General features: G+C 37.3%; 2 protein-coding genes and 1 long non-coding RNA gene across 5 annotated transcripts; 1 reads left to right on the forward strand and 2 right to left on the reverse strand.

Annotated features, from left to right (window-relative positions):
• Positions 1-2,219: 2,219 nt before the first annotated feature.
• Positions 2,220-3,171, reverse strand: LOC116215308. The gene is made up of 2 exons (XR_004158443.1): positions 2,606-3,171; positions 2,220-2,500 (listed from the first exon to the last, which is right to left on the reverse strand). It is a non-coding gene; the product is annotated as an uncharacterized LOC116215308 (long non-coding RNA).
• An 8,187-nt stretch (positions 3,172-11,358) lies between these two features.
• On the forward strand, positions 11,359-15,784 carry LOC116212676 (GDSL esterase/lipase At4g28780). The gene is made up of 5 exons (XM_031547318.1): positions 11,359-11,694; positions 11,823-11,950; positions 14,351-14,590; positions 14,919-15,174; positions 15,333-15,784. The coding sequence occupies exons 1-5, from the start codon at positions 11,409-11,411 to the stop codon at positions 15,563-15,565; spliced, it is 1,143 nt and encodes a 380-aa protein (XP_031403178.1). The 5' UTR covers positions 11,359-11,408; the 3' UTR covers positions 15,566-15,784.
• Positions 15,785-16,934: 1,150 nt separating this feature from the next.
• LOC116213909 lies at positions 16,935-22,101 on the reverse strand. Of its 3 annotated transcripts, XM_031549048.1 has the most exons (7): positions 21,905-22,101; positions 21,722-21,807; positions 20,648-20,794; positions 20,085-20,158; positions 18,145-19,944; positions 17,917-18,043; positions 16,935-17,804 (listed from the first exon to the last, which is right to left on the reverse strand). In XM_031549048.1, exons 3-7 carry the CDS (start codon positions 20,784-20,786, stop codon positions 17,122-17,124), a joined length of 2,823 nt encoding a protein of 940 aa, XP_031404908.1. In that variant the 5' UTR covers positions 20,787-20,794; positions 21,722-21,807; positions 21,905-22,101; the 3' UTR covers positions 16,935-17,121. The 3 variants fall into 3 exon arrangements, with proteins under 3 accessions (XP_031404908.1, XP_031404907.1, XP_031404909.1); XM_031549047.1 differs by lacking the exon at positions 21,722-21,807; XM_031549049.1 differs by lacking the exons at positions 21,722-21,807; positions 21,905-22,101 and adding an exon at positions 21,181-21,698.
• Positions 22,102-22,679: the final 578 nt, after the last annotated feature.

Consider the following 22,679-nt stretch of genomic DNA (forward strand, 5'->3'; position numbering starts at 1 on the left):
TCTATAAGGAGTTAAGGGTTTCTAATCAAGCTTAGATAGCACACTCACGTGTCTCTTGTTAGCTTTTACATATTATAATAGAATTTCTAAATATTAACTATTTTTTGTACACTTTATATTGTTTGTTGATATCTTTCAGCCGTAACTGTCATATTTAGATTTAAATACAGTGATTTTCTAGAAAATTCTTGGAATGAAGGAATCTATATCTATATAAAAATATTAAAAGTTGAGACAACACATAAGAATATGCCATGTAGGACGAACTTAGGTTCTGATTAAATGACTTTTCAAGTGACAAGTAATGAGAAATTAACAAGTGGAATAATGATGTGGTAACACCTTATTCATGAAATTTCAAAAGTCCCCTAGCTTGGGAAGTCATAAGCTCATTAACACATAAAATTCCAAAAGCCCCTAACTCGTATGGAAATTCAAAGGTTCATAACTCACAACAGTTCAAGAGTTTTCAACTCAATCAAAAAAATCCTATATATGGCACGTGTATATCTCTCTATTATGATTGGATGAAAATAGATTTTTTCTCTGAATTACAAACTTGGAATGCGAAAAATATGTTTTGAAGCAATGGTTTTCGTCCTTATGGACATTTTGTTGTTCGATTGCCCAAGACTTTCATATAAAAAATATGGTGACAATGGAATTTTGGACTACTTTAAAGTAATAAGGTTAGGGTTTATTCTCTTGATTTTGTTAGTTGTGTAGTTTTCAATCACTCCATCCGAATGCTTTTGTAGGAAAATTCGAGATAGCGATAATGGAATTCTCCATTGTTAAGATTTTTTTTTTCCGGAGTTTGTACTATTTTGATTATTATAACGTGATTATTGATGTTGTCATTAAATCCAAGTGATTTTCTAATTTGCATATATTATTGTGTGATCGGAGAAACATAATGAGATATGTTTGAGTTGTTTATTGATATCACCGATGCAATATTGCACTGTTATGCACGACAGATGATATAATTTAAAACTCATATATAATATTCAATTAATTATTAAATTTCAATTGCACATTAAATAAACATTAAAATTTATAAGTTAGACTGCATAAGAGGCGAAATTATGAGTAGGATACGATTCCAAGCTCATATAATTTATTTAATGTATATTCAGTGTCTTTTTTCTTTTGGTAAACATATTGAGCGTCTTTAATATGGTGGTCATCAGTTATTTTTTTTTCCCCCTGAAGTCAACTAAAAAATGATGTACAATATAAATTTTGTGCTAATATAATCTTACATGATTCATTATTGATATTATTTTCAGTATTTACTATGGATTTCCTTTATATCTTATACGAGGCACTATTTCTTAGATAATCTTGGACTTATTATCTTGCAAGTAGATATTTTATTTTCGCCACGGGTTGGGTTATAGAATGGAAATTATCATCTATTAGAAATAAAAAATCGTTTTAGCTGCCCTAACATAATTATCTTAAATACTATATGTATTCCTCTAATATTGAGAGATATTTGGTGTATGTATGACTTCAATATCTTCTATATATATAAAAAATTTATTTTGTATCTCAAAATCAAAATTCTATATATTATAAGACGTAAACTTAATAATTATAAAATTATATTTATAATATGTTGACTTTTCAAGAATTATTATTATTATTATTATTATTATTATTATTATAATAAATTTTAAAATTCAAAGAAATAATACTCCATTAGTTATGGCATTTCAGATTTTTTCTTATTTTCTAATTTTATATAAATCTTAATCAATTATTTACGTATAACGAATTAATTTTACATATTGCAACTGTACCATTTTATCATTTCAAGATTTTTTTTATGATCATCAGTTGCAAAAATATGTAATCGAAATATTTTATTTCCGTGCAACACGCGAGTCCAGGTCATCTAGTTAAATTAATTTTAAGACTCTGGTTTAAGAAAATTCATCTATAACTCTCTACGTATCCGGGCTAATAGTATTCTGCATTTGTCTAACAAAGAAGAGGTTGCGAATCACATCAATGGGCAGGATAACACGACAAGAGCAAGACGTTGTCGTAGGCTTTACGCACAATTTTGATATTCATGGGCTACTTCGAGATATTAGCTAGGCAAGTGCTCATTCACCATGTCAATGTACCAAAAAAAAGGAAACAACTGCAGTGACTATCTTGCGAACCAACATTTTATCCGGTCGACCCCTCCAGGGCTTCATCTGCTAGTTTATATGTAATTTCCTTCTTTTTTTCTTTTTTTTTTTTCTCTTCAGAATTTCAATTGATTCTTCTTACCAGAAACTCAAATTTTTACAGTTTTCCCTCTTCTGCCTAAATATTCACAACCTACCACATCATAAATATATATAAAATCCAAATAATTCGCACACTATTAACTAAGAATAATTTCCTTTCCATAGTTTTCTCTTCTCTTCATAATTCTCAGGCCATGAGCTCTTTGTGTGGCTTGCGGTACCCCAAGCTCGTTTGATAACCTCTTACATAACTGCACATATCCAAAAAAAATTCTAGTTAGCCCAATAAAGGGGAAAAAGGAGAAAAAGAAGTCTCGATTCAGAATGTATAAGAAGAGAGGATATTTTTGGTGTACCTGTCTATAACTCGAAGAATCTCCGAATGACTTCCTTAGCTCGACTACATAATAATTACGGGCTTGTCTCAAAAATGAAGAAAGAGGAAAAGAAACAGGCCCGATAAAAGCATGAGATCGGGCTCGAAATGTATAAGCAGTAAATAGAGCTTTCATGCCTTGAGAATTAATTTCCATTACCTCTGCAGAAACAGTACTAAGGCAACTAGGACTCCAGCGGCCCTCGCGCTCTTGCATTTGAGTTCATGGTCATGCAAAACAGATCGAAGTTTAGGAAGGCACAATGAATATCCAATCATCTCATACCACTTCCTTCAATGAGAAGACTGGCCCGTCAATATTGGTGACTCCCTCATCATCGTCGGGAATTGTCGGTTCATAGTCCTTCCTGAATCAATCGTCTGCTTTGATCCTGTCCATAGACATTCTTGTCCTGTCCCATGTTATGGCTTCACTACAGCTCCCGGTAGAGCGTATATATAGGAGGATTTGACACGAAGGAATGTATCTATTCTTTTGACCATTTTTTCGTAAACTGAATCATACGTTTCGATGCTTGAGAGAAATAAATTCATCCTTGAATATATGTATATGGGGATTTGATATGGGGGAAGGCAGGTAAAAAGAAACGGAAAGAATAACAAGAGGGTAAGTTGAGAACTGGGGAGATACAGAGTATAACAGAGAGTCAGAAAGAGGAGAGAAAAGAAAGATGTATCGGAGAAGTAGATCTCCGACAATCGACTCATGTAAATTCCCATCTCCTCGATTATTTACGTTTGTTTAAGAATAAGACCGTCAATGTTAATCAATCCCTACACTACAGTGGAGGAAAGGAATGATTCACCTTCTGGAGATCATACATTCAAAAATTAGTATGCATCTTTGTACTTCAACATAATATAGGATGTTCTTATATGAATTATTTATGCCATAAAAAATTCAAAGTAGATCAACTCTAATTTCACATCCGTATGTCCTTATGAATGGTGAAAGGAGTGACCAACAAAAAAGTTGGGGATTTTACTGGAACAACAACATATAATAGAGATTTCCGGTCCAACATATAGATTTAGAATCAACGGACACATTCAAATTGACATTAAATCAAGGTTTTATTGGAACAAGACCCCAATTTTAGTGTTTAAGAAGAAAGAGAAAGTTGCAGGGAAGGAGTAATTTGCAGTCATTCTTTGAGGAGAATTGCAAAGGATGAGGCAGTTGTAGATAGGGAACGGACTGGCATGGAGTTGAGGCGAAAAACGCAAAGGGGCCAATGCGGCTGATGCTGGAGGAGGAAGCATAGAGAGCACCGAAAGGGTCATAGTTCTTCTTTATACCTCTCTGTATCTTGTTCATCCGTTAGTTACGAGAATGAGTAAATCAGTCGCGGAAGAAGAAGAAGAATTTTATATTCCATATTTCTTTTTTAATATTAATATTTATTAATTTACTGATTTTTCCTTGTTGAGACGAGGATGTGGTTTCATATCTCATTAGGCGGCATCAAATCTTACTTCATCTCAGCCAAGTTAACAGTAAACATAACGGAAGGCTACATATAGAAATTTCGAGAAAGGTAAAGCACAAAAAACAGAAAAGAAAATAAGAAAAGGATGAAAACTGAAAAGTTGCTAAGCTTACAGGTTCAAAACTATACTTTTTCCTCTTTTTTTAAATTATACTAAAGCCAGAAGCTGAGGATTTTCGAGATTTGATTAGGAGCTGAGGGTTCCTAAATGTAACTCAATGAAGGGGCACTTCTCCACTTTTATATATTATATATAGATAGATATATAGATCTGTGATTAATTATTTTCTTAACCTGGCTCATATCATTTGGAAGAAGATTTTACATTTGCTTGCAAATAATCCAATGATCGGTAGTTTCAAAATTCAGAACTATACTCATGAGTATACGTAGTTGGATCTCTTCTCTAGTTCTTCCGGAAATTATGCGCAAATTACTTATAGTTTTTGACGTACAAGGCACAAAGGCCGAGTTAGCTGGCCAGTTACGATTGAACGTGAAGTAAGGTTATAATCATTCCCCGAATTCCACATCGTTCGCACAAGAAAAAGATCTTTGGCATGTAATACCTCCGGTAATTAAGCATTAGGCATGCAGGGGCAGCTCCATTGCAGTCGTGAGGTGCCCTCTGTCTGGGTCCTTGCGGCGGCAGGCGGTCCGTGCTCACCGATTATCGTCGATTTTGCCTACCTTCTTCCGAGGACGATTGGCAAGCCAATAATGTCTAGTTCCGGTGCAAATTTGAGGACTAAATTAGGAAAAAATGAAAATGTATTCAACCCTACTTTTTCCTTGGCGGGCCATACTTTAATTCCTGGGGGTCAGTAACGGGGAGCCAGCCAATCTGCTTCTCAGGTACAATACAGTTCAGTTATTAGTTCACTGAAACTGGGACGGGGAATTAATGGGCCGAAAATTAGGTTCAGTTAATTATACCTCAAGAACTTGTACGCATAAACGGTTTTATTCTCAATGTCGGCATCCTCGGACTCTCTCCAGCGACGATAGATTGCCCGTATTACTTTTATAACGATTATCGTTACACTATCCTTCAAGTGCTAAATCAAAGAAAATTAGCTCTACGATCTCTGTATACGGTCATATAGACTTTAACAAAGACACCCATGTCATTATGATAACGGAAAGTCTAATATGATCCGGTGTCATGTGAGGTCGGGATCATGATCGGCCATCATGCGTGGATCCCACGGGTGGATGGTCACGATCACCGTGTGTTAAAATAAGTTAATGTGATGATGACTTGAAACTGTACATTAAATCCTCGAGTTTTACTGACCGACTGTGAGGAGTAATAATCGCCGAATTATTGGCGGAACATCTTCTGACAGAGAGATTGATTTTCAGGTTGACGTTAATGTCCTCATACTTGCCACCTGTATCCTCCAAAAATTTATTACCCCGATGTCAACGTTGCAGTTATGAATTACAAATACATTGTAAGCCCAATAGACTCGACTAATCTAAATTCGAGTCAGACTAATCCACTTAAACTTGAGATATAAACTTTTTCAATTTTAAATTTTCGCTATTCACAAAATTCAAAACCTTATTTGAGAATAAAAAGATTAGTCAAATCAGCTAAATCAATCCACGTTAATTTAGTTAAGGTCTTATTGTTTTATATCTGAGGATAGGATGATCTTAAGAACCAAACAACCGTAAAATTTCCATAATAAATCATCGATCGACAAATTTTTTATTGCAAAGATACCGATCGACTAGATTGCATGTGTGCGAGTTTATATATCCACATGATAGTTGGCTTTTCTAGATCCTCTTTAGAAGAATACGTAAAATTCTTCCCGGCAATGTTCACAATGGTATATATTATTGTAATTTTCATAATATACATATTTAGTACAATAATCTCTTTTTTATAGGAAACTTAGTTGGATTTTTAGGGATATGTTACTTTTAGAAGCGTTTATTGTGTGCGAATCAACGGACCTCAAAGCAATTTCATTTCAAAAGTAGATATAACGAAAATGTTTCTGCACGTACATATGCAATCCATCCGTCCGAAGTTAAATACGCCTTAATGTGAGCGACTTCATTATACGAACCAGATCAAGATGCGAGTGCACAGACATTATAATGCGTCTCGTTTAAATCCGGATAATATCACATATAATAAGGTGATGCGCTCTGAAACATTTGTAATCCACTTAAATTATATAGATAGATAGATATTTTCTTTTTTGCTTGAATATATATAGATATAAAATAGATAGACATAAAAGGGTTATGAATAAGGGTTGAATTTGGATCACAAAGGCGTCTAGACAACATGTAATTGATAGAAAATGAAAAGGACGGTCCAAATTTGTCCCGAACAAATTCAATGAAGGAGACATTTAATGGCATGTCTGTCAGATATGATCAATTAGCTGGAGAATTGACTTGAGCTCCAATCAGTTATTTGGCGAAGGGCCTAAAGTGATCACCTTTATGCCTTTTTTGTTCAAATGTTAAGTCGTTATCAAAAAGATCTAGTACATGAACGTATACTCTCATTTAGTAATTTAGTAATTAAAAGGATCTATATTCAATACTCAGTGAGATTATTCGTATTCCTTTATTAGTTATTTGAATTTATATTTTATTATATTAAATTTGCGATTCTCCTTCATAAAAAAAAATACGAGTCCTTTTCTTTTCCTTTAAATTTGGCGGGGCTATTCTCAAATTAAATCTACTATTTCCACAACTATTATTTAGTTACTTGATTATATTGCTCTGGGGGTGAGTGGGGAGCTTTTCCCCACTGCCTCTAAGAAAAATTTAATTATTTTTTTCTTATTTTTTCTTCTACTTCTTTTATCGATGTTCTTTATTAGACTCGGTTGACAAGATATTCGATGACCTGATTGACCACTCAGCCTAAATAACTATTATGATTAAACCGATTATTTCTAGGAACATTTAATTTCTCCTTTTTCTAGAAAAATTCCTTTTTTTCCCTACTGTTTGTAAATCCGACTTGGACAATATAGAGGATAATCCGATTAAATTCTTGCCTAAATGACCGTTCGTCATGGTCGAACATGTGTATTTTTCCCCAACATTTAGCTAGAATTTTTTTTTAAAAGAATTTACATCCAAAATGTTAGATATACAAATTAGCTTATATATAACATTTTCTTTTTCAAATTTTAGATCTATATTGCAAATTAAAACTTTCGAGTCCCTTTCTTAACTTAATTAGAAAGATTAATTTTGGAATTTTTTTTTTATACCTTAGGTACCCAAAAGCCTAAGGCAATGGAGCTTTACTATTTCATGTTCAAACTCACGTCTACCCATTAAAGGGTAAAGCTCTACCAATCGTACACTTTATCTATTCACGTGATTAAAACTTGAGATCTTATTTAAGAAGAAAAGACGTCAAATATTAGTTTTGGAATTTATATAAGAAGAAATTCTTGCCCCCTTTCCCTTTTCCTTCACGATTTTTTTTTCTCTGGGCGGTGGGGAGCCGAAGGCTACCATCATTTTTGTAGGGTCACCAGCAACCTATTTAAAAAATTCTTTTGAACTTTCTCTATTAACATGACCAAAACTTGAAACCTTACTTAATCTTTTTTTATGGAAATGATAAATTTAGTTGTGAAAAATGATTTTCTTTATTATATTTTTCGGTATTTATCATGGTATCCGAAAATGTAATAGGTTTTAAGTAATCCAGTTCGAGCTGATCAGTCCATTCAGGGATAAAATTCTTTCCGTGTGAATTTTCCTTATTCATAATTTTTTATGGTATTTTTATTTTCTTGAAATACATATATATATTTTTATTTTCTTGAAATATATATATGTATATATATATATATATATATCTTTCTTTGGAATATCAACGGGCGGAATGCTCAACCAATGAGAGGTCTGAGGATCCAACTATTCAAATCTTTGTTTTGTGTTGAATACCTTTATTAATAAATGAACCTTATCAATGAATATTGACATATATTATCGACGTCAATTATAAGTGAAACTGTGAAAGTGACTTATAAATTTTTTTCTACGAAATAAAGTGCCGATCTTATCATATTTTTTTATTGAAAAATAAAAAAATGTTAATAACAATATATATAAGGGAATCAAATGAATGGATCAACCATTAAATATATTTTCTAGAAAAAAAAATAATTCAAACTCCAGAAAATGTATTGCAGTTGATAAACCGTATCTGTAATTTTGTACGTGGGTAGGTTGTATCATCAGTGCTAGAAAATTGCCAGGTTAATTTTGTAATCAGAAAATGATATACACTATGCCAATCACGAGGTGAACAATTAATTCTTAATGATAGGCTGAAATATCCAATTGAAAGCGCTTCGTGTCAAGGACAAATCGATGCTTATGTACGAATAATTAGTTGTCACTGATAGGCTGCGGTCTCCCACCGAAAAGAAAGGTATCGCTGCACCGCGAAATCAAACAATGGGCACATTTAAGGGACTCACATGGCCTTCTATTCACTCTTTTTGTAAGACAATGAATATATCTTGGGCATATCTGCCTGCCCCATTAATAGATTAGCTCCCTCCCACCTAAAAATAAGCAAGAGAAGCCTGCCTTGTGCGTGGCGACGATGAAGCCAAATCGATCGATCAATTGATGGCCAGGCAATGTTGATTATTTCAAGTTCAATTACTCGTTCTCGAAACAAATTCGTCAGTTTGGATGGTTAAATATGTGCATTTTTTAAGTAAGCATTTATATATCCACATCAGTCGAATGCATAGTGGATCTTATGACCTATACGATGATATTTTCTGATTGTGTATTTGGGTCTGAAAGGGGCGTAATAGGCACGACAGCATATTTGTAATAGCATCTCGGGGAGTACATTAATTCGAGTATGTGATCAATATGCGCAAGACTAAATTAAAACTTAGCCCACAAAGATCAACGAGTCCGTCAGTCGCAGCATTAGTTTCTCATGAAACAGGTCTGTCTCGTTTTGAGCTGTTAACAATAATAAGTCGGACACTTTTCGGTCGTGTTGGGTACGATTCATGTAGTTGTACAAGATTGCTGAGCACCCTATCGCAAAGAGGAAATTAAGCCGACTTAGGACCGGTGAGAGGCTAGAGAGGGAGTTGGTGACTGCATTCAATATAAAGATGCAACCAACTGAAAATGACACTTAAAAAAATGACTATAAGTGACTATGATGATCGAGCACGAAGTAGCTACCCATCTCGTCCCTTCAATTCTGAAAACGGCTTTCCGTAATTAACCGTGTCTAATTTGAACCATTTCCCGCCTCCTCGAGATCGAGCGTGAATCGCTGTACCCTATAATTAGAATATACGGCTTCATTTCTCGACCAACGAGGTTATCGAACTATACATACCAGACCAGGGCCCCCGCCGAGATCCACTAATAGAATGGGGGACATAATCAAAGGGCACATGTAACAGTTCATTTATTCAGACTGACTTGTGGTGTTTAAAACTGAGATGCAGGTCGGTCTTTTACCATATGACGGTAGATATATCGAACTGAGCAATCATCTTGACCAGCATATTGATCGACCGTGTGTCTATTGTACTCGATTGTCCCAAATGAGTATGTAAGTAGTACCAGCTGAAGCTATCGAGGACAATGTGTGGACCTGCTGATCTGCAAAAGCACATAAAGAGATGGCTATTTAGCGAATCATCTTCGATCCATGCAGAAAAGTTAGGTGTGCAGGGTTGAACCAGAAAGCAATATATAACGCTTTATTGATTGTCCAGCTTCAGAGTGCAGATGATTTCTGAGTTCCGACCGATGTAGCACATTATATCATATGAGTTGAACCGAAGTGGTTCCGACGTCTTCCGAGGAGTTTCATCACATTCACTTAACGAAGAAATACTCTCAGAGCACTCAATAATCTGCGCAGTGACTTCATAGTTGATGTTGGATGCTATGAACCTTGTCTGGTTAACAAACATTCTGCTGGAAATTTGTAGGGATGATGACGGAGATTGAGAGGCTGGATGAACCAACTGGAGTGGCTAGGAAATTTAGCTCCTCACAGTATCGAGTACATAAAATATCATAGTATGATCACTCGGACAAATCGGATAACGTACATGACACATTCATGATATATACACATCATGCAACCTTTTTGGTCCGAATATTTACTTCATAATTGGTTTAATATATATACTGCATATTCTAACAAAGAAAAAGCTACGCAATTTTTATACTAATACTTGATAATGAACATTAGAGAATGGATAAGTAGTGCAGTGATATGTCCTCAGTTGCGAATCAAGGGGTCTCAAGTTGATTCTCGTTGGCAAGACTTGGTTTTTTCCTTGTACTCCCAACATGTTGCCTGTACATAGAACCAATTACTGTCTCATTAATCAATTATAGCAATAAAAATCCTAAAAAGAAGGGAAAAAAACAGAAATTATATTCGGTGCATATATAGTCGAGAGTTAGCAACTATTTCAACAACTTTTGCGAACTCATAACTTATAATGTTTGGTTCACCCAAAAGAAACTCATAACGTTTAGAAAATTCTATGATATCGTCAATGTACCGTCTTCCTCTACTCCACTTAAAGGTCGGTGGATCTAACGGCTAGGAGCATGGTGGCTTTATGGCACCATAGGAGCTCTCTCTATGACCTTTCCCTCGGGCATATGCGGACATGTTGTTTAATATGTTGTTGTGTTAGGTGTGTCGAACTGATGATCATGCACGCAGTTGTATACACATGCATAAACATATATACGTTTATATACGTACATTGTCTTCAGCTTCATCGGGTCCTTATTTAGCTTTCCTAATCATGACGCGGTAGGAATTAACTTGAATTTTTAAGAATTATTAAGTGAATTTAAACCTTCTCGTCACATATAATATAACTAGCCAATAAGTGTTCGATGCATATGTCATTTCACCTAGTGCCGACACCAATTCACTTTTAGAATATATCAATGCAAGATGTGTAGAGATGATGTGAACACTCCAAAATGCATCGAACAATCAGTAGTATGTTTCGCATGTAAATTCATCATCTAAGTTCATCCCATAATATTTCTTAAAAATTTTACTATCTGAAAAAGCCTAAAAAAATTAACCGAAAATACTATTAGACAAAATTCCAACAACTACCAGTGTGTCAAATCTGTGATCCACAAAAGCACATCAATAGGTTGCCTCTATATATAGACCTATACATACACAACCTCTCCATTCAATTTCCATAGGAAGAAAAGAGATATCACACAGCGTGAGAGATGACGACTTCTTCGGCCTCATCAACGTCCAGTTTCCTCATCACCGCCCTGAGGGCTATTTCTGCTTCCATAGTGGTGATGATGTTCTTTAGCACGAATACGAACTATCTCAGAGCCGAGGCTGCTCGGGCGTTCTTTGTCTTTGGGGACTCACTCGTGGACAGTGGCAACAACAACTACTTGGCTACTACCGCACGTGCTGATTCCCCACCGTACGGGATTGATTACCCGACTCACCGTCCCACCGGCCGCTTCTCCAATGGCTTGAATCTCCCTGACATTATCAGTGAGTTCATTGAATATCTACCCTAGCACTCCAAACACATACTATAGGAAGCACCAATTCAAATGCAATCTAAGTCCGAAACAGATGTTGTCCTTTACTAAATTGTAATCATTGATGAACATGTTCAGGTGAGGAGATCGGGTCTGAAAGCACATTGCCATACTTGAATCCCGAGCTTACCGGGGAGAAGCTGCTTGTTGGCGCCAACTTCGCCTCTGCTGGAATCGGAGTCCTCAACGACACCGGAGTTCAATTTGTACGCCTCTCAACCAACTGAAGTAAAAACGAAGTATTAATCGTTAGAATTTCATGAATTTACAATTGGATTTGTTCATCCAAGTAAAACATCAGTTTATGCTTCCAAAGATATATATTAATCAATATGTGTCTTTCAATTTTTGTTGTTCTTTTTACAGACGAGGTCAGTAGGTTTAGAAGAGAGAGATAGTGAAGAGGAAATAAAAGGGTCGAAAAAGTTTTTACCGTTGAAACTCGAATCCATGACCATTTTTGGTCGAAAGTGATGCTGGTGAACTGAAATAGTTTCTATTCCTTAGAATTAGCTCTCAACCTTTTGATTCAAATGTAACAGCCATACCAAACCCCCTTTTCACTTCTTTTTTTTTTTTTTTTTGGTGTGCATTGATATTCGGAAGTTCAAAGGGCTCCGACTAATTTAGATTCGAGCTTAATTAGTCTACTAAAAGATTAAAAAAAAATTATCAAGAGAGCATATAGTGTAGTGGCGCTTCTCTCGCTTGGTAATCAAGAGATCCTAGATTCGATATCCAGTGGATTTATCCCACTTTATTAGATATTTAGGATTTTTATTTCAATATATTATGTTCATGAACTTTTTTTGTAACAGAAAAAAAAAAGATAAAATTTTTTAATTGTGAATTTTTACTATTAATAAGATTCAAATTTAAAACTATTTTTACTATTAATAAGATATTCTATATAGAGAATTTCAAGGAGTTTGGTCTAGCGGTAAGGATGAGCTTAGGTATTCATCCGATCCCGGGTTCGAAATCCCTTGGAGCTATCAGAGCGCCTTTGGTGTATTTACCCGTTCCGTGAGCCGCCGGGGATTCATGGAGTCTCGGGGATTAGTCGAGCGAAACCCGGACATCCCAGATTAGTCATAAAAAAGATATTTTATTTAGAGTATCTGACGAATCATCTGAAGCAATTGATATTGGTTACCCTTTCCCTTTAAATGGGGAACATGTTTGTCCTTATGAAATGGATGTTGGCACATGAGGAAAAGTCAAAGCAATTTTAGTCCCCAAAGATTTTTTTTTTCCAGCTCTAAGCTAGCTTTCAAATTAATAAGAACATTAAATTGCATGTGTATGGGGGAAATTGCTGGTAGCATCTCTTCTTCATGTGTACAGCAACGCCCCAGGAAAAAAAAAAACGTAATGGTATACATACAAGCAAGGTTGTCAGAATCGTGATTCTACCTAGAATTGGTCGAGGGTCATGAAATCGTGAATCGTAAAATTCTACCTGTAATTAAAAAAAAACATATATATACACACACTAAATTTCATGTCAGAAATAGTTAAAGTAAATATCAAATGATAAATCTTACTGCCTCCTACTTCGTTCATCAAAATCAGATGGTGCTTAGTTTTCACAACAGAGCGATCCCACTATAACAACCTCCAATGAAAATTGATATAGTACCGTGGTCACGGATACTGTAGGTGAAGCTGTTTTTCCTCCCTAACTTCTTCGTGGTCTATCCCTTCTTGGAATCATCTTTCTGTGCTCCTAAAAAAGTCGAAAAAAATTTCAGCCTAAATCATCTCAAACCAGACGGCAATCAAGAAGCGGCATGAACCCAATTTGAAACAATTTCAGAAACTTTCTAGGTCCTTATCACTTACAGCCAAGATGCAAGTTTCAAACTTTTCATAAAATAAAAGAACCAATGAGCAATACTGTTGCACAATGAGAAAGATGAGGAGGGAGAGAGAGGAGGCATATGTCTTTGGGTTGAAATCAGAATCGTAGAATCGGTCCGATTCTACGATTCTGCTATTTGAATCGTGATTCAACCACAATTCTACCTTCCCGATTCATGCCATAGAATCGGAATCGCTAGCTACCTCTTGAATCGTAGAATTGTGAAATTCTACTATTTGAATCGCGATTCTGACAACCATGCATACAAGTGAATAACAGTTGGACATATAAGTATATATTATTTTAAAAATAATAAGGTCGTCTTGGCGTCACGACACAATATGATGATATACTCATAAGATCTTTTCGTCTGAGAGGATGGACAACTACCGTGCTAAATCATCCAGAATAATTTTTCTGACTAGTTTTGAAGTGCGTTTTAAACTATAGCTAAATTCATTTCCTGCATGTGAATAACACGAGTATTGACAGTCACCTTTTATTTTCGAGTAACATCAAGCGTATTTTTATTCTATTCACTGAAACTAATTAATTTCGGATTCGATTTGGTGTTGTGATCACAAGGTGGTGCGCTTGTGGGATTCAAACCTCCACTGCAATTAAAAGTCGGTCACTTAGAGCTCACTTTATTGTTGACTCAGACAACGTGATATGTTTTTTGGAAAGTCACTTTCTCAATGGAAATCATCATTGTAAAATTTAATGTCCATACAATCTGCAGGTGAGCATAATAAGGATATACCAGCAATTCCAATACTTCCAGCAGTACCAGTTGAGGCTGAGCGCCCTGATCGGAGAGAAGGAGGCGCAGCGCCGGGTTAACGGGGCCCTCGTTCTGATGACCCTCGGTGGCAACGACTTCGTGAACAACTACTTCATTCCCCTCTCTCCCCGTCGCCGCCAGTTCTCCATCTCCGCCTTCTCTGAGCTCGTCATCACCGAGTACCGCAAGATCCTGTTGGTATGTCTTAATTTCCATTATCCATGAATCCAAGTTATTAGGGGGAAAATGAGGTAACAAAGGATTTCGATGTATACGGACACGGTGATCAATGCCTTAAGATTGACAAAACCAAATAAGCAAACTGTAACTGAGATGATCAGAGTCATTGATCACATAATTAACATGTACCCGCTCGATTGAATTAGTCAGGGACCCATTGGGCTTCCAGGTGCTATGGTGCACACAAAAAAAAAAGTATAGACCTGGTTCTCGAGCGAAGAAAACATATGTAGGATCGGATCATGTCGATTGATATTCTAATACTGACATGAATAACTTTTTGCAGCAACTGTATGATTTGGGAGCACGGAGAGTTCTGGTGACGGGGACGGGTCCACTAGGATGCGTGCCGTCAGAGCTGGCCTCATCGGGGAGCCGGAATGGGGAATGCGCGCCGGAGCCGCAACAAGCCGCTGCTATATTCAACCCAATGCTGGTTCAGATGCTTAAAGGGCTCAATCAGGAGCTCGGCTCCGACGTCTTTGTCATTGCCAATGCCTTCCAAATGAACATGGACTTCCTCAAAAATCCCCAACAATTTGGTACAAAATAATTAATTAATTTCTTTAGAATATTTACCAATATATATACACATATCATATATTTTTGTATGTATATATGTATATATATGTGTTTTCTCATTTATATGCCATTTTCCCCCCTGATATTTCTATTTTCCTTGGAAATTAAATGGGACCAGGTTTCATAACATCGAAGGTAGCCTGCTGTGGGCAAGGAGCCTACAATGGGATGGGAGTCTGCAATGTCCTATCGAACCTGTGCCCGGACCGAAACGTGTATGCGTTCTGGGACCCGTTCCACCCGACTGAGCGTGCGACCCGACTCATCGTTAAGCAGATCATGAGCGGGTCCACCGACTACATGAGTCCCATGAACCTCAGCACCATCATGGCCTTGGACTCTCGCGTCTAAATAAATAAAAAATTTATTTCCATTTCGTTTTTTGCTTTTGTTTTGTTGTAATTGATTAGGCAATGTGGTCGTAACTTTATTATGTTTGGAGAGTGTAATTAGGTTATGTTCCACTTGCTCTAATTTGTATTTCAAGATTTTCTTCTTGTGCTCTTGGTGAAGACGTTAACTCGACTTTTAATTTCACGAAATATGAAAGAGTCGTGATTTCGGTGGCAATGGATCGATGAACTGTTGTTGATCATCAGTTTAGTAAGTCTTAGATTCAATGGACGTGATAAAAGCTATCATCTCACTGTATATGTAAGACATGTACTAGAGAAATATAATCATCGAAGGTGATTCGATTATCGTAAGCTCATGTGCTGGTGACGCGCGTTGCCACATATAATAGTATTCTAGCAAGGCTACACCTATGGGTGTGTACAAGGGAGCTTCGAACGTATTCGAGAAATACGATACCTCGATGTCTCCATTACCGTCTGAAAGCGGACATATATATACCTTGTTTAGCAGGGGGACGAGAGTTTCTTCAGTCCAACGATTCTGAGGTTTAATATACCTTATATCAAGCCGGGACGGTAGACTTTTCCATGTTTACATGGAAATTTAAGAAACATTCGACTGATTGCCACAATACAATCTTTTTTTTCTTTCGGTCCACAACTTGATTTAGGTTTGAGCCGAATTAAGTCCATTAAAGAATAAATTCTTTTAATTATAAATTTTCTTCATTCACAACTCTCGAATTTGAGATCTTATATAAAAAGAAGAAGTATCGAAGACTCTGGTAATCGAATATTCTAGATGATATTTATTTAATAATTTCAACTGAGTGCGGAAATCATAATTAGATTTGGCTTGCCTATAAATACAAATAAAATCGACATAACTTTTATTAAGTAGCACTTGATGTTTATTTACGACGATTGAATGTTCAGTTGCGACTTACTGGAAAAAAGAATGTGCAGCTGCGATGCTATTTTGGTTATTTGCAACGGAATCCCTCATGTTTATTCAATTGCAAATCAGTCTCATTTTCCCTAAAAAGACCGAACGAGAGAGGGAGACCAATAAAGTTGACACTATTACAATTCGAGATTATATCCATTTTATTTAAAGCGTTTTTTTTTTGTTTTTTTCGAAATCATCTTTAATTACTGATCCGCAAGGTCGCATGAACGGAGAGTCGAAACTCGAGTTCCGAAGCGACCTCGGATTGGTAAAGGACTTCCGATCCGACCTCGGATGATCTCTAATAAGTTACCAAATCAGTAAACGGATAACATACACCAACAGGTACAAAGCGAAAAGATCATGTCAAAAACATAAAACCGAAAATGGGTTCATTGTGCACGTAGAATTCATGTACCATATATATGTATATGCCTTTTTTTTCTTTTTTCTTTTTTGCCATTTTACTTTATGTCAAACATTGAATATATATTACATGCTTACATTTATCTAAACCACGGACAATGAGCAGAGAATTACACCATGCTCAAATTAAAACAGTTTTACAAATTGTTATGGATTCACAATGTTGTTTGTACCAGTCAAATTAAATCAATAAGAGTCTCGTCCATAAGCTCACGAAGCAATTCCTGCTCGATTTCCTTCCCCAGATTACTGATTTCGAGCCTGAAGTTCTCGGCCCACCACCCTCTACCCATCACAACCTCCTTCCTCACCGCCACCTCCACTGCCAGGCTCTGGCCGTTCCACTCATCCCCGGTCACCTCGCAGGACAGCCGTTCCCTTATCAGCGACCACACTCGGTCATGCAATGTCAATGGAGGCTCCTTACATAATAAGGACGGCCCTTGACGACCAGTAGGCTCATTGCCCATGATCTCAACTAGTGCTTCATTGACACAGTCAAACACGAGCTTCCTGTTCAATCTTAGCCGCCTTCTCTGGGCCTCGTGCATGGGTTCCTCCTCTTCTGTGTTAGCAAGTTTGTCCCCCAGTGATGGGTCCAATGGGTTTTCCGGGGAATGCCAATTAAAAGAAAACACATTCCATTGGTTCTTTCCGTCGAGCCCAGCAGTGGATAGGATTTTCCTAATGTGAGAGAGCCACTCTTGTTCAAGAAGTTCGTGTGAAACAGGTTCTGATGAATGTGGAGAGGAACTTCCCGAGCTCGAATCGTCCCAGGACAGAGTCCGCGCTATAGATTCAATAGGTGGAGATTTGTCAATCAAATTAGACATCAAAGGATGCATCGGAACTTGTTTTCCTGTACAATCGCATGATAAGTTTGTTAGCCAGGTAAAGAGGAAAAGACTCGATACATTGAGTCCGGTATAAGGTAAGTAATACATGTCAAGGTCAAGCTATGCATATATTACCAGATGACATGGTGGTAGCAGTATCGCCCTCTTCATATGGAAGCTCCAAAACTGATATGGGACTGGGCTGATCGGCATTCTCAATTGAATTTCCCAGCATTGCAGGCTCTATATTAGACTTCTCTGACTGAATAATGAAAGAAATGACAATTACCTTGTATATCAGAGCACAGGGCAACTGAGAAACAATAAAAACACTAATAATTACATAGGTAGTGATCGATTTACCTTTTGAAAAACTACGCCTGGCTTTTGGCCCATCTCGGTCGTATCGGGAGAACGTCTCCTAGGGAAGTCGGGAGATGAACATTCCTCCAGTTGAGTGTCTTCAGCAAATTGATTAGCATAATAACTGACCTTATCATGAGGATACGCAGGGACTGAAGATTGTGGAATATCAGCAGGAGCAGATTGAGATTCTTCCGTTGATCGAGACGGAGTACACTTGTCTTTACTTGATCTCTTATTTCTGGGAAAGAAGAAGCTTGAGACCTTCCCTTTGAAGGACGTTGCACTTTTCTTGGTTGGCTCCTTCAGAGAATTTGTTTTGTTAGCGGCAGAACCCAAGACTTCGAGGTTCCTCTGGCCATAATCCGTAGAAGATGCAGGTAGAGACCTCGATCTCTGCAGACTCACTGGCATATCAATAGCAACGCCCTTGTCCCAATTATTAGTTGCAGACACTTCTTCTCTCTCATTGCCTTCACCATTGTTCACAACCGACTTCTTCATATCAGAAAGTGCAAGCATCTCCCCCAATGAATTAGAGCTTCTCCGACTACGTCTTCCTTCTAGAGAACCTCTGCTTGATGCCATCATAGCCCACCTTTCAGAGAGACGTTTTTTCGCCTCTCTGGAAACGGATGAGTCTGGATAATAAGATGTCCGACTGAACAAAGAAGATGAAAAAGGGCTACCAGACCCATTGACGCAATCCCACGAATGCCTTGAATTTGGTGAAACGCCTTCATACTCACTAAAACTTTCCAGTGCACATTGATCATCTGATTCATTAAATGAGATCTCGTCCCCAAAAGCCGGAGACATCAGAATTTCATCTCTTCGATCACCCATTGAATTTCTGTGCATATAGCAAGTATTTTCTTCGACCACTTCTTCTGATCCATCGATCCTGTAATCTTCAGCTTCCAATGGGCTTTCACCAAGCAATATCCTGGGTGTTGGGGAAGCAACTGAAATAGAGGACTTGATCTCACTCATCTTTCCAGCATTAGGCTTTAAGACCACAATTCGAGTTGGTTGATTAGCATACTCATCAATATCGTAAGCAAGATAAGTCTCTTGGACCACCTGGGCAGGCCTTTTTATCGGATAGTCATTCTTTTTCCCTTGAGTGGGAAATTTCTCCAGATCAACCATCTTTGATGGTTTAAGAACAGTAATGCGTTTTGTTTCTGGAGGTGCACAAATGGACTCCAATTTGTTCAGATGCTTGGAAATTAGAGCATCGGGTTCTTGAAGGAACTTGAGAAAGAACTCTTTATTGGAACTTAAGACTTCCACAGCATCTTGAAACTCCTTGGACTGGCAAAGTTTCTCATTTGCTGCCAAACGTTTTGCTTCCATGAACTTCTGACGAACAAGCTCCATTTTCTTCCTTGTCTCTTTTTCACTATACATTCCTCTAAGGGGTGATTTGTCTCTCAAGGAATTCATCTTCCGAGATTCCTTTCGGATTTCATAAACATCTCTATAGTCACCGTGGTCTTCATATTCGTGAGCTTTCCACTTCATTCCCTCGTCCAAAAAGTTATGCTCTTGAGGCCAATATTGAGCAGGTTCCCCGGAATGGCTTAAAATACGGTGTGAATAATCTTTTGACTGGGATCTTTGCATGAGAGAATCGTGCTGTTGCCGAGGAAGAGCATCAAGCCCCATCAACTTGGCAACCACATTGGATGGGCCATGCTTAGACTTGATTTCCTTCGACATTTCCTGTGCTATAAGCATTTTCATGGGGGTAGAATGAGATTTTCTGGTAGGCAAGCTTCTCAAGTCAGGATAGACCTGCATTCAAGACATAGAAGAAAGAGGTATAACGATCAGTATTATGTGGATTATAATTTATGCAAAAACAAACATCACTTCATATTAACAGACACGAATGGTGGATCATCTCCACCCAGAAATAAAAGTCCGGTTTTTACCATTTTATCTTCTCTCTTATTTCCCGCTGGAGTACCCAATATCCTTGCTACATCAGATCGACTCCTCGAGAGACCTGCTAATGAACTGACTTTTAACATAGGCATCTTAACATAACAAACTGACGCACGCTAATAAAGGTTTGATGATATTATAGGGAAAAAGAGGTCCACTGAGAGTGCACAAGAAGATTATAATAATATGTCAAAACGCGGAAAACTGTCTCTTATAATGTTAAAAGAAGACACGATAGCTGAGCTAACTTTTGCACTTACAAAGTAAAAGAAGTTAAAAAGCTTGAGGCAGGTCAGGAATATTAAGAACTTGGCATTCAGAACTCTCGAAAAATTAACAAATCAATACTGTCATACACCGAAATGCTCAAATGGGAATCTCAAGCAAGCAATTCTTCTCTATAGAATGACTTGAAAACCAAGTGAAAAGACATCACATGATTATTGGCGAAATGATAATGATTAAAGCAACAGAAGTGTTGTTAAATCTAATCAATAAGATGAAAGAAACTCTAAAGTCAATCAAATAAGAGAGAAAAGAAAGGCCATACCATCACGGTGTGGTTTGTCCGTGAGCAGCCGGTTGGCAGATACACCTGCACTCAGATCAAACAGATTCACCATTCTACCCAGGCATCCTGGAAACTGTTTATCATTCTTGTGAGACTTATTATTCTGAATGCCTATCATCTCGAATCCTGCAACAGATAAAGGGGAAAAAGATATAATCTTTGTATTTCATCAAGATAGGAAAGAACAAACCGTTGGAAAATTCTTTGAAGGGTATTAAGTATGAAGTGCAACTGTCAATGAGAAATGAAGTATCATGTTTATTTGAGGTGAGGTAAATGCAAGACGGAGATCACAACTAAAAGCAAAGTCGAGTTCAACTTCAGCTAGACGAATGTATTGCAAATTTTCAAAAGGTCAACAAGAGACAGAAACTGAGAACAACCTCAAAAAACATTATCTTAATACGGATAAAAACTCGGCATAGGAATGTGTATAATGTCGGAACAAAATCGTTGATGAAGAACCAGGAAATGCACAAACACCATTAAAGGCAAGGAATAGAGCTTCTAACCTCACAAACAACGTCTTCAGCTCAAACAAGACGAGTGGTGGAGAAACCAGTCAATATGACCGAGATTTAAAGAGAAAGGATTGAGCACAGTGCTCTAGGAATAGAGACAGGAAAAGGGAATGTGCCTTTCGGAGAGTAGAACATGCCAAAATGATTCAAAACCAAAAGGGCATGATTCAGGAGAAGAGAACACAGACACAATTCAGCTAGTCATAGGAAACATCGCTATCACGAGACACGGAATAATCTCACTGTAGCACCAATACAGCTAAAGGAACAAGGAATTTCCCCCCAGGTGAAAGCCACTGATCAAGGCCTCCAGAAACCTAATCCAGCTGCTCAAATTGACAAGGTGAGTAAAAAGCTCGGGATCCAAAAACTGCCCCCACAGCATAGGCAAGGGAAAGGCGGATTTGAACGATAAAGCGGCGAAATCATACAAAAGGGACAGCAGAATCAACGAAATCAGATACAGAGTCCCCGCCGCAAAAGGCGGAAAAGGCGAGAAAAGCTCTCCAGTAAAAGGAGAATCTCATCTTACAAAAAATGACGAGCTTCAGAAAAGCTGCGACCGCCACAGAGTCGAGCAAAGAATCTACCAATGCGCCCGAAGATGGAGCTCCATTACTGACGAGGAAACAACAGATGCAGTATCCACAGAGGGAAGTAGAAGTCCCTCACAATGGAGAAGACTTGGACAGAGGGGGGCGGTGGTGAGAGGTACCTTGAGATGAAGAGTGAGGTTACAGATTCCGGCGGCCGGGGACGCACATTCCGGCGAAATGCGGCTCCGGAGATCCGTTGCTCGGACTCGGAGAGAGAGGGGGGAGATGGAGACAGAGAGATGCCCCCGACCGGCTCGCGGGGAGAGATTTGTTTATATTATTGTGTGACTGCTGATTTATCTGTCCCTCCTTTGATCTTGTCTGTGTGTGATATAGAGATAGAAGAGTGAGAATGTATGTCTTTTTTTGGTCTTGTTTTATTATTTATCTTCTTTTCTTTTCTTTTCTTTTATTTTGCTCTCATAGAATAGAACTTTTTATTTCCTTCACATATGAAAAGTGAAAAATATATATTAAATAAATAACTACCATTTCACAAATTAAAAAAAAAAAACAAACATGGATTATTTCGGGTAATTTGGCGCCTCTTCCGTAAATAAGGTCTCTAAAAAAAGTTTTGCCGTCACCTAAGTTGATGGAAAAATATTGGAACAAAATTATTAAAAACTTATTGTTGATTTTTAAATAAATTGAAGTATTCAAGAGATAATAACTTCAAAGTACATAAATTAAAACGTATTGTTGATTAATATTTAAAGAGTAATAAATAGAAGTAGTAGACTAGATGAAGTTTTTTAGCACATTTTGTTTTTGATTGATTTAATTATTATGCGAGAAAAAAAAAGTCTGTCGTATCACACAGGAAGATGAGGTTAATTTAATTGGACACATTTAAGTTGACTCATGAATCTAAAAATATTCGTTATATGAAAG

This window comes from Punica granatum, chromosome 7 (genome assembly GCF_007655135.1).
Source record: "Punica granatum isolate Tunisia-2019 chromosome 7, ASM765513v2, whole genome shotgun sequence".
NCBI classification, from domain to species: Eukaryota; Viridiplantae; Streptophyta; class Magnoliopsida; order Myrtales; family Lythraceae; genus Punica; species Punica granatum.